General features: G+C 44.4%; 1 protein-coding gene across 5 annotated transcripts in view; it reads right to left on the bottom strand.

The window, feature by feature from the left end:
- SCUBE3 (signal peptide, CUB domain and EGF like domain containing 3) overlaps positions 1-13,557 on the bottom strand; it is a 3,541,316-nt gene extending 3,527,759 nt beyond the window's left edge. For all 5 annotated transcript variants that reach the window (XM_044076569.1, XM_044076573.1, XM_044076571.1 and 2 more), the window contains exon 1: positions 13,362-13,557. In XM_044076569.1, the coding sequence (XP_043932504.1) occupies positions 13,362-13,554 (193 nt within the window). In that variant the 5' untranslated portion in view covers positions 13,555-13,557. The remainder of the gene's footprint in view (positions 1-13,361) is intronic.
- Positions 13,558-13,812: the final 255 nt, after the last annotated feature.

Raw genomic sequence — 13,812 nt, 5'->3', positions numbered from 1 at the left:
CAGATCTGAATGTTGCCATTGAGATTCTTGAGTGGCGATTTTGTTTTCGTAACTAGCTTTGGAGGATTTTATCAGGGATCGCAGCTTCTTATTGAGGCTGACCAGGGAGCTCCTCCACTCGTGGGATTTTACTCTCTTTTGCAAGAGTTTCTTCCTTCCGTTGTACAGTTTGTTTATGGCAGGGGACCACCAGATTGGCTTCCTTTTTTTGGAGGATAGCGTCTTGGTTCTGTTTGGAATAGCAAGATCCATGCACTCATGTAAGTGCTTATAAAGTGCAATTGTGTAGGATTCAGTAGTTGTAACTGTACTGTCCATCTGCATGGGTGTCATGAAGTTCACCACTTCTGTCTTAAGAAGCATGAAGTTGGCTTTGGAAATTTTTTTTTACCATGGTTTCCTTAATGGGGGGTGGAGGCAGGATGTGGATATCTAGGGTAATTAGCTTATGGTCGGATCGGATCAATGAGGCATTGACTTCAGGTGTGGAACACTGGTCACTCACATTGGTAATGACTAGATCTAGGATATTGTTGCCCCTGGTGGGGGTGTGGATAAGTTGATCCAGGGCATTGGAGTTTATGAATTCCAGAAAGCGTTGAGCGAAGGAGTTGGTACATGAGTAGTTTTCCCAGTTAATGGTGGGGTAGTTGAAATCGCCCATTATTAGGGTGTTTGGTTGAACCCTAATATTTTCCAGTACATCAAGAAAAGAGAAGTGGGAATCCTGGGACATGGTGGGGGATCTGTAGCAAGCTACAATTTGGACTGCAGTTTTGCCCAGAGTTAGTTGCACTTGGATAACCTTGGCTGCATTATGCTGAGCAACTAGCCTGGTGGTGTGGATATCCTTAATGAATATGGACACACCTCCACCTTTGATGTTCCGGTCCAGGTTACATGGCTGAAAAGTGTGGTATGAGTTATAGCCTGGTAGTACAGGTGTGCTCTCTGGAGCCTTGAACCAGGTCTCAGTCACTGCACAGATATCGATATTCTCCATTTTAAGGAGTGCCTCGAGTGAGTGCATTTTGAGATTTAGACTTCTAGCATTGAGTAGCATCACCCTTAGTTTTTGCTTGCCTGTTCCTGCTATGGTGGTGAATTTGTCATTTGAACCTTGCCTAAAAAAAGCACTATAGGAGCGGCAAGAACCTTAGCCAGTATCTGGAATCCCAGGGGCGACAGGTGCAGGCCATCTCTGGCAAAGCATTGTGGTCTGTCGACCATGTCATCCCAGGCAGACAGATACTGGATCCCTTTAGAATGGCACCAGAAGCTTAGCCAACTGTTGAAGTCAATCATTTTGTCCTTGTACTGCGGCATCATTCTGGTTGATGGCAGAATGCTACTCAGGGCTAGGGTCATACCTGCCTGGGCTACAAGATCGGAGAGTTCTTCCATGTCTCTTTTCATGTAGTCCAGTGAGGTACGTCTCAGGTCGTTCACACCAACATGGACAATGACAGAGTCATATTTGTACTTGTTGTGGAGTGACCAGAGTGCGTGGGTTATGTGGCGGATCCTGGCACCCGACAGGCAGCTGACAGTAACCTTCTCCTTGTTTAGCCTGGTGACTGGGACATCAGTGTACCTGACTATAGAGTCGCCTATGACTAGTGTGTTGGGTACGTTGTTTTGCCTTATTGGCTGTGGTTGAGTGGCACACTGAGTCTGCGGGCTATGTGACATTTGGGTTGTGTTGGGGGGTGGAGGTTGCTTGCATTTCTGCTTTGGAGGTCTCTGTTGCTTGAGCAGATTATTATGGAGAGCCTCCACAAATGTTTTTGTGTTTCTATGTGTGGATTTTGGTGGTGTAGATTTAGTGAGACTATGTGATGAGTGTGGTGTGGTGCAAGTGTTTACCTTCTCCTCTTGACTGTCAAGTTCAGTCTTGATTGGAGAGAGCTTTACCTCCAGTTTGGCTAGATAAGTGCATCCCTCACAGGTTGTAGTGTTGGGTGGTAGGAGAAAAGGGTTGTCTGTGTACATGAGGCAACTTTATTCAAAAAGGGATGTAATACCAGCTATAAGTGGAGTTAGAGAAGCCATACTGTTTGTTTTACACAGCGTAGTCTTTGATGGGGGTTGCCTTATAGGCGAGATAGTTGCATTTTCAAAGGACAAAACAGCAGTGGATTCTCAAGAAGTCAAAGCTGAAGTCAGGAGAAAGTACAGTTTTGTACCTACCATAAATGTAGATGTCCGAACTGGATAGCATCTGCAGTCATAACAACTGGGTTGTCCTGTCGTCAGGCAGCCCTTCGGTCGGCCGGATTCCAAAGTCCGGGTCCGGCTTCGGCTGATGTCGCACTTCACCCGACGTCATCTCTGCTGGTCTTCGGGTATAAAGGCATCAGCCGACGCCATTTTCTTCAGTGTTTCTTGCCCCAGATGCCAGTTGCCCTCTTGGAAGGCTAAATTTTGGGTAAAAATGCCAATGTTTCCCAAAGGATAGAAGGCAAACACAAAAAATAAGCATGTATGTACATATATACAAACAAATACACCATAAGAGACTCCCCCCCACGAGCTAGCTATTAGGAGGGTAAATACCCTAGGAGTACCACAGAGGGGAAGGAGGGAGGGTAATCCTGACTGCAGATGCTATCCAGTTCGGACATCTACATTTATGGTAGGTACAAAACTGTACTATGTCCTTCATGGATGCATCTGCAGTCATAACAACTGGGTAGAATACCATAGCCAACTAGGGAGGAGGAAGAATAGATTATGGTGTGGTTAGGATCCCTTGCAGTACAGCAGTGGCAAACCCTGCTCGGGATCTGGAATACAGAGGTAAATTATAATGCTTGGCAAATGTATGCATGGAGGTCCAAGTAGCCGCCTCAATAATGTCCTTGGTTGCCACTCCTCGTAAGAAGGCTGTGGTAGTGGCTGTTGCTCTTGTAGAATGAGGTCGTATGTTCTGTGGAATTGGTTTTCCATGGAAGGAGTAACAGAATCGTATGCAATTTCCTATCCATTTGGAGATTGTCTGTTTGGAAATTGCTTTTCCTTCCCTTCCTGTTGCATAGGCTACAAAAAGCTGGTCAGTTTTCTGTTACTTTTGTTCTGTCCAGGTAGTAGCGTAGCTGTCTGTGTACATCCAAGGTATGCAGCATTCTTTCCCCTCTGTTTTGTGGGTTGGGGTAGAAGGTAGGTAGGTGGATTGCCTGGTTTAGGGACACTCTGGATACCACCTTAGGCATAAATGTAGGATTAGTCCTCATGGACACTCTGTCTTGGTGGAAGATTAGGAAGGGTTGTACTGCCATTAGGGCCTGAAGTTCAGAAACCCTCCTTGCTGAGGTTATTGCCAGTAGGAAAGCAGTTTTCCATGAAAGATGCTGTAGGTCTGCTGTTGCTGCTGGTTCAAAAGGTGCAGTGTCAACTTTTCTAGCACAAAGTTCAAATCCCAAGCTGGCAGTGGTGGTTTCCTAGGAGGTTTTACATTCTTGATCCCTCTGAGGAACTGCCTGAGTAGAGGATGTGAGAAGACAGGTGGATCAAAGCTGTATTCTGCTGAAATAGCTGATGCATGTATCTTGATGGAGGAATAGGACAGGCCTGTATGTAGTAGCTCTGCCAAGTACTCCAGAATGTTAGCCATATCTATATTCGACACATCCTTCCCTCTTTCAGCACTCCAAATGACAAACCTTTTCCATTCCCTGCATAGTTCCTTCTTGTTGAAGGTCTGTGGGCTTCAAGGATAATGTCTTTAACCCTTTGGGAGAGATCTGGAATAGTTGCTGCTATGTGATGTGCCATGCAGTCAGCTGCAACGTTTTAGGTTTGGATGCATGATGCTGTAGTTGTTCTGAGTTAACATCAAAGGCATCAGGGTATTGACCACATTTTGTCCCGAGACATGCTCCTCAGCAATGGGTACCAGTGTTGTCTTGGCCAGTTTGGAGCTATCAGGATTATCCTTGGACGTTCCTCCTTGATTTTTAGTAATACCTTGTGTATCAAGGGAAGAGGTGGGAATGCATATGCTGTCAGGCCTTTCCAGCTGAAGGAGAGCGAATCCACTTTCGATGCAAGTGGATGGAATGTCCTTGTGCAGAATTTTTGAGCTGGTGGTTGAGAGGGAAGCGAATAGATCTATCTGTGGCATTCCCCATTTCTTTGCGATGGTCTTGAAGATGTCCGGGTGTAGCATCCATTCATGAGCATCCGAGGTGGTTCTGCTTAACATGTCTGCTAGAGTGTTCTCCTTTCCCGGTACAAACATTGCCTGTAACTGGATGTTGTAGCTGAGTGCCAGGTTCCAAAGGTCCAAAGTCATTCTGCATAGGGGTATGAATGAGTGCCTCCCTGTTTGTTGATGTACCACATGACTGTGGTGTTGTCTGTCCTTATCATCAAATGGCCTTCTTTGAGAAATGGTCGGAATTTTTGGATTGCCAGTTTTACTGCCAGCATTTCTTTTAGGTTGATGTGCAGGTGAAGTTGGTCCTGCGTCCACAATCCTTGCACGCATTTGTCCAGCATGTGAGCCCCCCATCCTAGGTCTGAGGCGTCTGTTGTGATGGTTTGGCTTGCTTGATATTTGTGAAAGGGTAAGCCTGGGTTTGACTGGCATGCTTGAGCCCACCATAGGAACTCCTGTTTTAGGCATGGAATTAGTGGAATTTCTGCTTCTAGGCTGTGCCTGTGTTGGGACCATAAATTCTTTAGGTACCACTGTAGTTTTCTCATATGCAGTCTGGCATGTGGAACCAAGATTATGCATGATGCCATGAAGCCCAAGGCCTGCAGAACTTTTCTTGCTGTTAGCTTGCTGTGGTTTGTTAGTGCCAAGAAGTAAAGTGGATGATCTTTTTGTTTTTCTGCAGTTAGGGATGCCATTTGTTTTACTGTGTCCAATACCTAGCCCAAGAATGTCCTTGTTTGGGATGGAATCAGCCTTGATTTTTGCAAATTGACTGTGTATCCCAGTGCTTGTAGCAAGTAAATGACCCTTTGTAAATCTGTTGTCAGCTTGCTTTTGTTGTCCCCTTGTAGCAGGCAGTCGTCCAGGTATGGATAAATTTGGATTCCTGTAGTCTGCAGTGGGCGATTACTGATGCCAGGCATTTTGTGAATACTCTGGGCGCAGTAGAGAAGCCAAAGGGCAATGCTGAGAATTGATAGTGCTCTGATCCTGCAAGAAATCTGAGGTATCTTCTGCAAATTGGTCGAATGGGGACGTGCAGGTATGCCTCCTTGAGATCTAGAGTTACCAGCCAACACTCCTTGCCCAGCATGGGAAGAAGTTGCTGTAGGGTCAGCATCTTGAATTTTGGGACAATGATGTATGTGTTTAAGGTGGACAGATCGAGAATAGGTCTCCAACTTTTTCCTTTCTTGGAACTAGGAATAGTCTGGAGTAGAATCCTTTGCCTTGTTCTGTTATTGGTACTCTTTCCACAGCTCTCATCTTTGTTAATTGCATTATCTGCTGTAGAGCTTCTGTTTTTGATTTGGAGGTAGGTTTGGCATTCCTCTTTTGACTGGTATAGTGTGGAAGTGGAACCGGTAACCTTGGTCTATGGTTTGCAAAATCCACTTGTCTTTTGTGATATAGTGCCAGTTCTTTGAAAATAAGGTTAATTTTCCGCCTAAGGGTGCTGCTATTTGTTCCCTGGTAGGCGGAGTTAGAATCAAGTCACTGTGATTGCCCTGTTGTAGTGGTAGTGGCTGTGCCTGTGGCTCTGTTATTACCTTGCCACTGTCGTCCTCTGTAGGCACCCCTCTGGATTGATTTCTGCCTCTGGAACGTCTATTCCTGCCCCTTTGGGATCTTGTGGAGTCAGGAAAGGACCAATTTTGGCAGGCCAGTTCCTGCTAAACCTTGGGGCTGAACCTGCAAGAAATCTTTAACCGTTTGTACAGATTTTGCCTTTTCTTCCATTTTCTTCATTACCTGCTGGGCAGGTGTACCAAACAAACTGGTCTTATCCATAGGAGCATCTAATAACTTAGCTTTAACATGATCCAGTAAAACTTGTTCCTTCAGCCATGCATGTCTTCTTATCACTGTGCCAGTCATGGCTGATCTAAATGAAGCCTCCAGTGCATCATAGCCACATTTTAAGGAATGGTTACTAACCTGTTGTATGTTATTTACCATTTCTAATAGATTTTTCTTATCTATAGAGTCATCAGAGGATAGCTTTTTAGTTAACTGATCAAGCATAAACTCTTGGTATTGTATCATGTGAAACTTGATAGTTTAAAGTTCTAGCTGAGAGAGTAGCAGAGGTGTAAACCTTTTTGCCCCATCTGTCTAAAGACCTGGCTTCCCTTTCAGAAGGAATAGGGTTTTTTGCTGTGGTTGAGGCTACTGCCTTAGGGCCCTGGGATATAGTTTCGGGGTCTGCAAGAGGGGCCTTGTATAGGTGATGATGAGTGTCTGGTACCCTGTAAAATCTATCTGGTTTGGCAGGTGCTGGAGGTAAAGAATCTGGTGCAGTGCAAACATCATTAAATGCATCGTCCACAACAGAGAGGACAGGAGGTATAGCTAAGGGCCTGTGTTGTGGTAGGTGCAGAAAAGTCCTAAGTCTTTTTCTGGAGTCTGAAAAATCCTGTTCCTGCCATTGGAAATGTTCTCTCATGGCATGTAAGGTTTCCCCAAAGGAGAATTCTTCTGGTGGGGAAGCAGCTGGAATGGATTCTTCAGCATCTGAGTCCTCAAAATTGGAGAAAGTAGCCTCTGGCTGGTCTGTAATATCTGAGTCTTTCGCAGAATCAGAGGACACAGGCTCGAGGGTCTCTGCTCTAGGTCTCTTTTCTGGGGGCTGAGAGGCCCTGTCTGGGTGAGATTGAGATCCCCTAATTAAGGATATTAAATCTTCTGCCAGAGTAAGCATTTGTGAACTAGAAGTGGGCCTGGTTGAGGGGGGTTTAACAGGCACTGACTTAGTAGATTTGGCTGCTTTAGCCCTGGCGAAGGCCTTAATAGACATGGCTGCAGGAGGCCTAGCAGCACCACGTGCTGGGGTAGAGACATCCAAAGGGATGGTGTCTGATAAGTCACTAGTAACCACTGTAGTAGGTAAAATTTCTGAGGCCGATTCAAGTAAGGTAACCGAACCTCAGTAGTAGTCATTGATTCGGCTGTACTCTGATCAGTTTTCTCGGTTTCGGCCGAAACCGAGACACTCGCGGTTTGCTTAACCATGGTTTCGGCCGAAACCGCGGACCGCGAGTGTCGGTCTTTTCTTTGCGTTTTTAATAATTTGGGTAGTCGGAGGATCCGACGGCATAATGTACGCAAATTCAGAGCCGAAAAACTGTTCAGCAAACTCCGACCGGCGTCTAAGCGTTCGTCGGTTGAAAGAAGCACAGGCCGAACAGGCTGCTACGTCGTGGTCTGGGCCTAAACAAGGCAAACAGTAAGAGTGGAAATCTTTATGAGGTATTTGTTTCCCACAAGTTAAACAGTTATTGACTTTTTCTGACATCGGCTGAGGCAAGAAAGAGTCCCCAACGGGGTACTTAGCTTTTAGAAGTCTTCGAAGGAGTATTCGGTAGTAGTAATCTCTGGATCTGACCGACCGGCACTTGCGAACAGCTTCTGCTTCGGGCGCCACGCGGCAAGAAAGACTGAAGAAAATGGCGTCGGCTGATGCCTTTATACCCGAAGACCAGCAGAGATGACGTCGGGTGAAGTGCGACATCAGCCGAAGCCGGACCCGGACTTTGGAATCCGGCCGACCGAAGGGCTGCCTGACGACAGGACAACCCAGTTGTTATGACTGCAGATGCATCCATGAAGGACATACCATATCTGCACACACTAGAAAGTTGCTACAAAAGTAACTTTGGCCTTTGCAAGTGTGGCTCTCTGAATTAATTTCATCATCAAACAAAACGGGCAACAAATGCAGAGTTGGCTATTTGTTTATGAGTGCAACCTTAGGTTGATTCCCAAGTGGAGGGAATTAGGGAAAAAAGTTCCAGTATTTGCCACTGGCTGGGGATGTCAAGAGGCTGCCCTGCAGTTTGCTCCAGAGATGGAAGCACTTCCTTGGTAGTCAATGGCTCACAAACCATTTATTGGCATAGTAGGCTGCAGTGGAGTCTGTCCGCTAGGGAATGGACTTCCTCCAGACTGTGGGTGGCTATTAACATGTGGTGGGAGTTAATGGCCCGCTTCCAGATGTTAACTGTCCCCCAGTTAAGTGGGTAAAGCCCAAAACTGCCTTTGCTTAAATCTATAAATGGAATCCAGACTTTTGTCATTGATTACAGACATTTCATAATAGACAATTCAGGATATAATCAATAGCTTCTAAACCGACCCACCTTTTATATACAAGACCTACCACTACCAACTTTTGCACACTGGATACCTTTTCCTCCACTTCCTAATCAAGACAAACCACCAATAAGGAAATCCTTAGTTAACATACACAGTAAAAGGAGTGCAAGTTTGGAGAAACTGCATCCCAAATTTCTCAGAATGCCAGACATTCAAATTGTTGGCCACCTAATACACACACATTTAACCTTTCTCTTTCTAACAGAATGTTCCCAGTGTTACACAAAGCACATAGTCATTACTTCTCTACCTTAAAATCTCCTCACCACCCCAAGGAATGCAAATACTACAGACTAATAGCCAATTTTGTGCCTTCCCAAAATATGTGAAAACATGGTCTCTAAACAAATCTCTGAGTAGCCCATACAGTGAATATAAAAGGTGTACACACACCCCTGTTAAAATACCAGGTTTTTGTGATATAAAAAATGAGACCACAATAAATCATTTCAAAACTTTTCCCACCTTTAATGTGACCTACACCCTGTACAATTCGATTGAAAAATAAATCTGTTAGGGGAAAGAATATAAAAATAAAAAATGTGAAATAAGTTGGTTGCATAAGTGTGCACACCCTTAAAGTACAACATGATCACCAAAACCCTTAAGTAGCTTAAACTGTCCTACAAAATGTCTCATGTTGAGATTAGCAAAGGCATAGCCTCTAGAGCAAAGGATGTTATAACTCCTCGATACTCCAGACTAAACAGGCCCATAACTGAGTATAATGACCCTTTTGGCATGTACAATACACAGCAACTGCAGCAATTGGAGAGACCTCAGAGGTTTCTAACAAAGAAGGTCAAGGGACTCCAGCACGTGTTCATGCCACTATACTCTTGTATAGACTTCACAGGGGAGGCTTATGTCTGGCTTACAAAGCAATCTCCGACCCAAACCTAATGAATTTGCTGCACATCCATAAATCAAATGGGACTAGAGCTGTCCATTCCAGGGACCTAAACATGGCCTGCAACTTGAATAGGATGATCTGGAAGGACAGATTTGTCTCCCAATGACTGCCACATCTTTGGAATAGGCTGCCAATTCATGTGAAGCAGAGCACCTCTAGGACACTGTTCAAAAGAAACCTGGACGAGTGGATGGGGCACCATAAAGTCATACCGGGGATAGCACCCACAACTCTCATAGACTTCGGAAGTCATTACTAAATACAACCCTGGGTAATGACTAGAGTATCTATGGTATTACATTATGAAATGACCTCCGGGTCGATAGCCTAGTAACCTCCTATGATCCTATAATACAATCTCAAAGGAGCACTCAGACCTGCTCACAACTGGTGGTCAAAGATACCATATACACAAACGCCGTAGATATAGCCAACCTGCTAGCAAACAGATTCAGTGAAAACTTCACCCCTTTTCCCCCCAATTAGTAAATCAGAACATCCCCAGCACCTGCCCCCCCTCCCCTTGTCTCTAGGGAGCAAGTCATCACTGCCTTCTCAAAGGCAAAAAATACAGCCTCTATGGGACCCGATAACATCCCAGGCTGCATCCTACATGAACTCAGGTAGGAACTTGCAGGACCATTAGGCACCCTATTTAACCAAAGTCTGAGTACTGGCTTTGTCCCAGCCAAGTGGAGGACAGCCACTGTCATCCCTTTGCACAAAGGTGGAGCATCCACCGATCCAGGAAATTATAGACCCATCAACCTAACTAGCTGATCTGTAAGGCCATGGAATGGATTACCATGGAATTCATTAACAAGTACACTGGCAACCTCCAAACACTTGATCCCACACAGTATGGCTTTGTCAAGTGGAGGTTATGCCTGTTAAATTTGGTTGACTTCTTTGTAATAGTCACCAAAGCCATGGATGAGGAGAAGTCTGTGCACACCATCTACCTTGACCTGGCCAAAACATCTGATACTATTCCCCACTCGGGTATAACAGATAAACTTTCTAAACTAGCCATCAATCATATGTTACCAGATGGGTAGCAAACTGGCTCACTGATATTACCCACCTAGTCAAAATAGGGGAAGCCACCCCAAGCAGTAGACCCGTAATGAGCAGTGTACCCCAGGGATTAGTCTTGGGCCTCTGTTGTTTGGGAAATACTTTTCTGAGGTGCAGGCCGAACCCAGTGGGCTATGGCTAACCAAGTTTGCAGATGACTGCAAGCTGGCACTGTCATCAATTACCCTAGTGATAAGGACATCCTCCAAGAGGGTCTCACCCAAACAAATGACTGCTGCCAGAAACATGGCCTCAAACTGAATCCCAAAAATGCATTATCATTCCCTTTGGGGAGAGTGACATAACCACATATTGTGTCCTAAGCACGCAATCGGCTGTGACGGACTTGGGCACCCAGGTTAATAGCAAACTGACTTTTGACCACAATATTGCCTCCATAGTACAAAAAGCTTTTTACACAGCCCACCTCAATAAGAAGGGTATCTCATCCAGGAACAAGGAGGTCATAACATCCCTGTATTCTTCCCTTATAAGACCCATTATTGAGTACAATGCCCCTTTCAGCATGTACCTCACAAAGCACATGCAGCAGCTGGAGGGACTACAGAGGTTCCTCACCAGGAGAATCCACGGCTTCAAACATCTACCCTACATAGATAGGTTAAAAACCCTGTCCCTTGTCCCTCTACTCAGTCTCATACAGACTCCTCAAAGGTGACTTTTGTCTGGCATACAAAGCAACCCCACCTTGATGGGACTGCTGCATATCCACAAGGCATGCTCCACTCAAGTAACCCACACACACTACCTTAACCTGGTCTGTAACATCAATAGGACTTGTTGGCAGGACATATCTGTGTCCCAGAGACTCTCCCTTCTGTAGAACAGACTCCCTGTTCATGTCAAGCAGAGTATCTCATTAACCCTTTTTAAGTGCAACCTGGGTAACTAAATGGGGAACAGAAAATACACCCCTAGGATTCCACCTGTGTCCCTGCTGGACAGGGTCATCAGGTGCTGACTTGTCGGAACATGGGCTAAATTCTTGGCTAGGCTTGTAAGGACCTCAGGGCCAATAACCTAGTAACATCCTATGATTTTCACACTCACTACTCGTCCTGCATTAGCTAGGAATTTGCTAGTTCAAAAAATTTAATATGGTCTCCCAATAATTACCTTCCACTATAGTGGCAACACAAATTTGTACAGCAATAAATAGAACTTTCAGGTTTGCTTTACTTTCAGGTCAACTAATCCATCATTTGCAGCTTCTACAATGCTTTAATCAGTTACATGATCAAAGGGCCACACTGCTACTCTCTACAAAGATCTGCAAAAATCATTAAACATCTACAATGCCCTCAGTTAAGAACAAAGAGAGATATCCAGCAACAAAATTACTGACCAAGAGGTGTACATGATGAGAACCTTACCCTCATTAGTACCAAACTCAAAAGAACAAGAGGTGAAAGGGCATTCTCAAAATTGGCACCAGCAATTTGAAATCAGCTCCCACCGAAGTCAGACAATAAAGTACCATAGAAGCATTTAAAAGCAAACAAAGAATATTTTTTGGTTCCTGATATAATGAAAAGGGCTAGAAAAAAAAAACTTGATTCAACACTGGCCTTCTATATGTAATCTACACATGCTAAGATAACATATTTAGCACTGAGGAGGGAATGTCCACTTGTTACTTACATCATGACCGCTGCTTGATAAATCATTACTAAGTGCATCATAGCTCTCATTGCAAAAATTGCTCTACAAATTACTCATATCAGTCATTTATTTTGTTCAAACCATCTTGTGATAATTACTGTAACAAGTATATGTGTGTCTAAAAATACTTGATGTGATACACAGTCTAGGTAGAAACTACAGTGTCAAAAACAGTGGGTCCATGTCATGGGGGAAAATGATATGCCGAGCAGTCTGTTTACCCAGATCATCATCTTCTTTCGGCTGTTCCCATTAGGGGTCGCCACAGCAGATCACCTGTTTCCATTTCTTCCTGCCCTCTGCATCTTGCTCTGTCACACCAACCACCTGCATGTCCTCTCTCACCACATCCATAAACGTTATCTTAGGCCTTCCTCTTTTCCTGTTACCTGGTAGCTTCATCCTTAGCATCTTTTTCCCAATATACTCAGCATCCCTCCTCAGCACATGTCCAAACCAATGTAATCTTGCCTCTCTGGCTTTGTCTCCAAACCTTCCAACCTGAGCTGACCCTCTAATATACTTATTCCTAATCCTGTCCACCCTCATCACACCCAGTGCAAATCTTAACATCTTTAATTCTGCCACATCCAGCTCAAACTCCTGCCTTTTTGTCAATGCCACTGTGTCCAACCCATATAACATAGCTGGTCTCACTACCCTTTTGAAGACCTTCCCTTTCACTCTTACTGGTACTCGCCTGTCACAAATCACTCCTGACACTCTTCTCCACCCACTGCCCCCTGTCTGTACTCTGTTCCACACTTGCCATTATTCTGAACGGTTGATCCCCAGTATTTAAACTCATTCATTATGTCCTTGTGTCTTGTTTATGTCTCAATTTTGGTCCTACCAAGTGAAATTGTTACACTACAACTAGAAAAAGCAAGAGGAATGCTCTGCTAAGCAATGCTACACTATCATGGCCCAGCATCTGTTACATCATATAAACTATAATTCATTCATTTAGTCACTATCTTGTACAAGTATGACACACACACACACACACACACACACACACACACACACACACACACACACACACAATCACAAAAGTATAAACCATAAAGGGTATAAGAATTACTTGCATTTTACCCTAAAAGCAAAGTAGGCAGCTGCATATGCTTGCCTCCTTTGCATACACTCGTTTTCTGCAATCAATTAACAGTAGAACAAAAACATTATGTGTGTTCCTCTGAGCCTCCAGACAGTCAAAAACCAAAGCTCATATGACAGCGAAGTGATTCATTCAGGGTTGGGGTATATTTAGTACTAACAACGATTACAGCAGTGCCTGTCGCATAATATATATCCCAAACACAGGCATGCAGACATAAGTAAACACATCTAATCAGAAAGAAATTTAAGTACCTGAGCAGTGTTTTCCATCACCTGTGTAGCCTGACTTGCAGATACATTTGTATGACCGGGGGGTGTTCTGGCAGATGGCATCGATGTGACAGTTATCAGTCCCTTCAACACATTCGTCAATGTCTAGACAGCAAAAAAAAAATATCAAGGATTGCAAAACTAATGATACAATTATTGTTATACATACATTCATAAGCTTCTTGTAACCACCATCCACTGCTCCGACCACCACCCCCTCCAAAAACATAAAAAGAGAGAGAAAAGAAAAAGGAAAGAAACGGAGAACATAACTAAACAGAGTCTCAGAAACAGGGAGTCACCAGACTGCAAGCCTTTTCACTGCCAGTAAGTTTGCGAGTCCGATTACACGTCATAGTAATTTGTGAAATCATCATTAGGTACACAGACTGCACTCCAATACCTTAACCTGTGACATCATGAAGGACATACA

Source organism: Protopterus annectens, chromosome 7.part0 (genome assembly GCF_019279795.1).
Source record: "Protopterus annectens isolate FY-2018-M chromosome 7.part0, PAN1.0, whole genome shotgun sequence".
Taxonomy (NCBI): domain Eukaryota; kingdom Metazoa; phylum Chordata; order Ceratodontiformes; family Protopteridae; genus Protopterus; species Protopterus annectens.
Note: the sequence above shows the minus strand (reverse complement) of the source record. Positions and strands in the feature narration are given on the sequence as shown.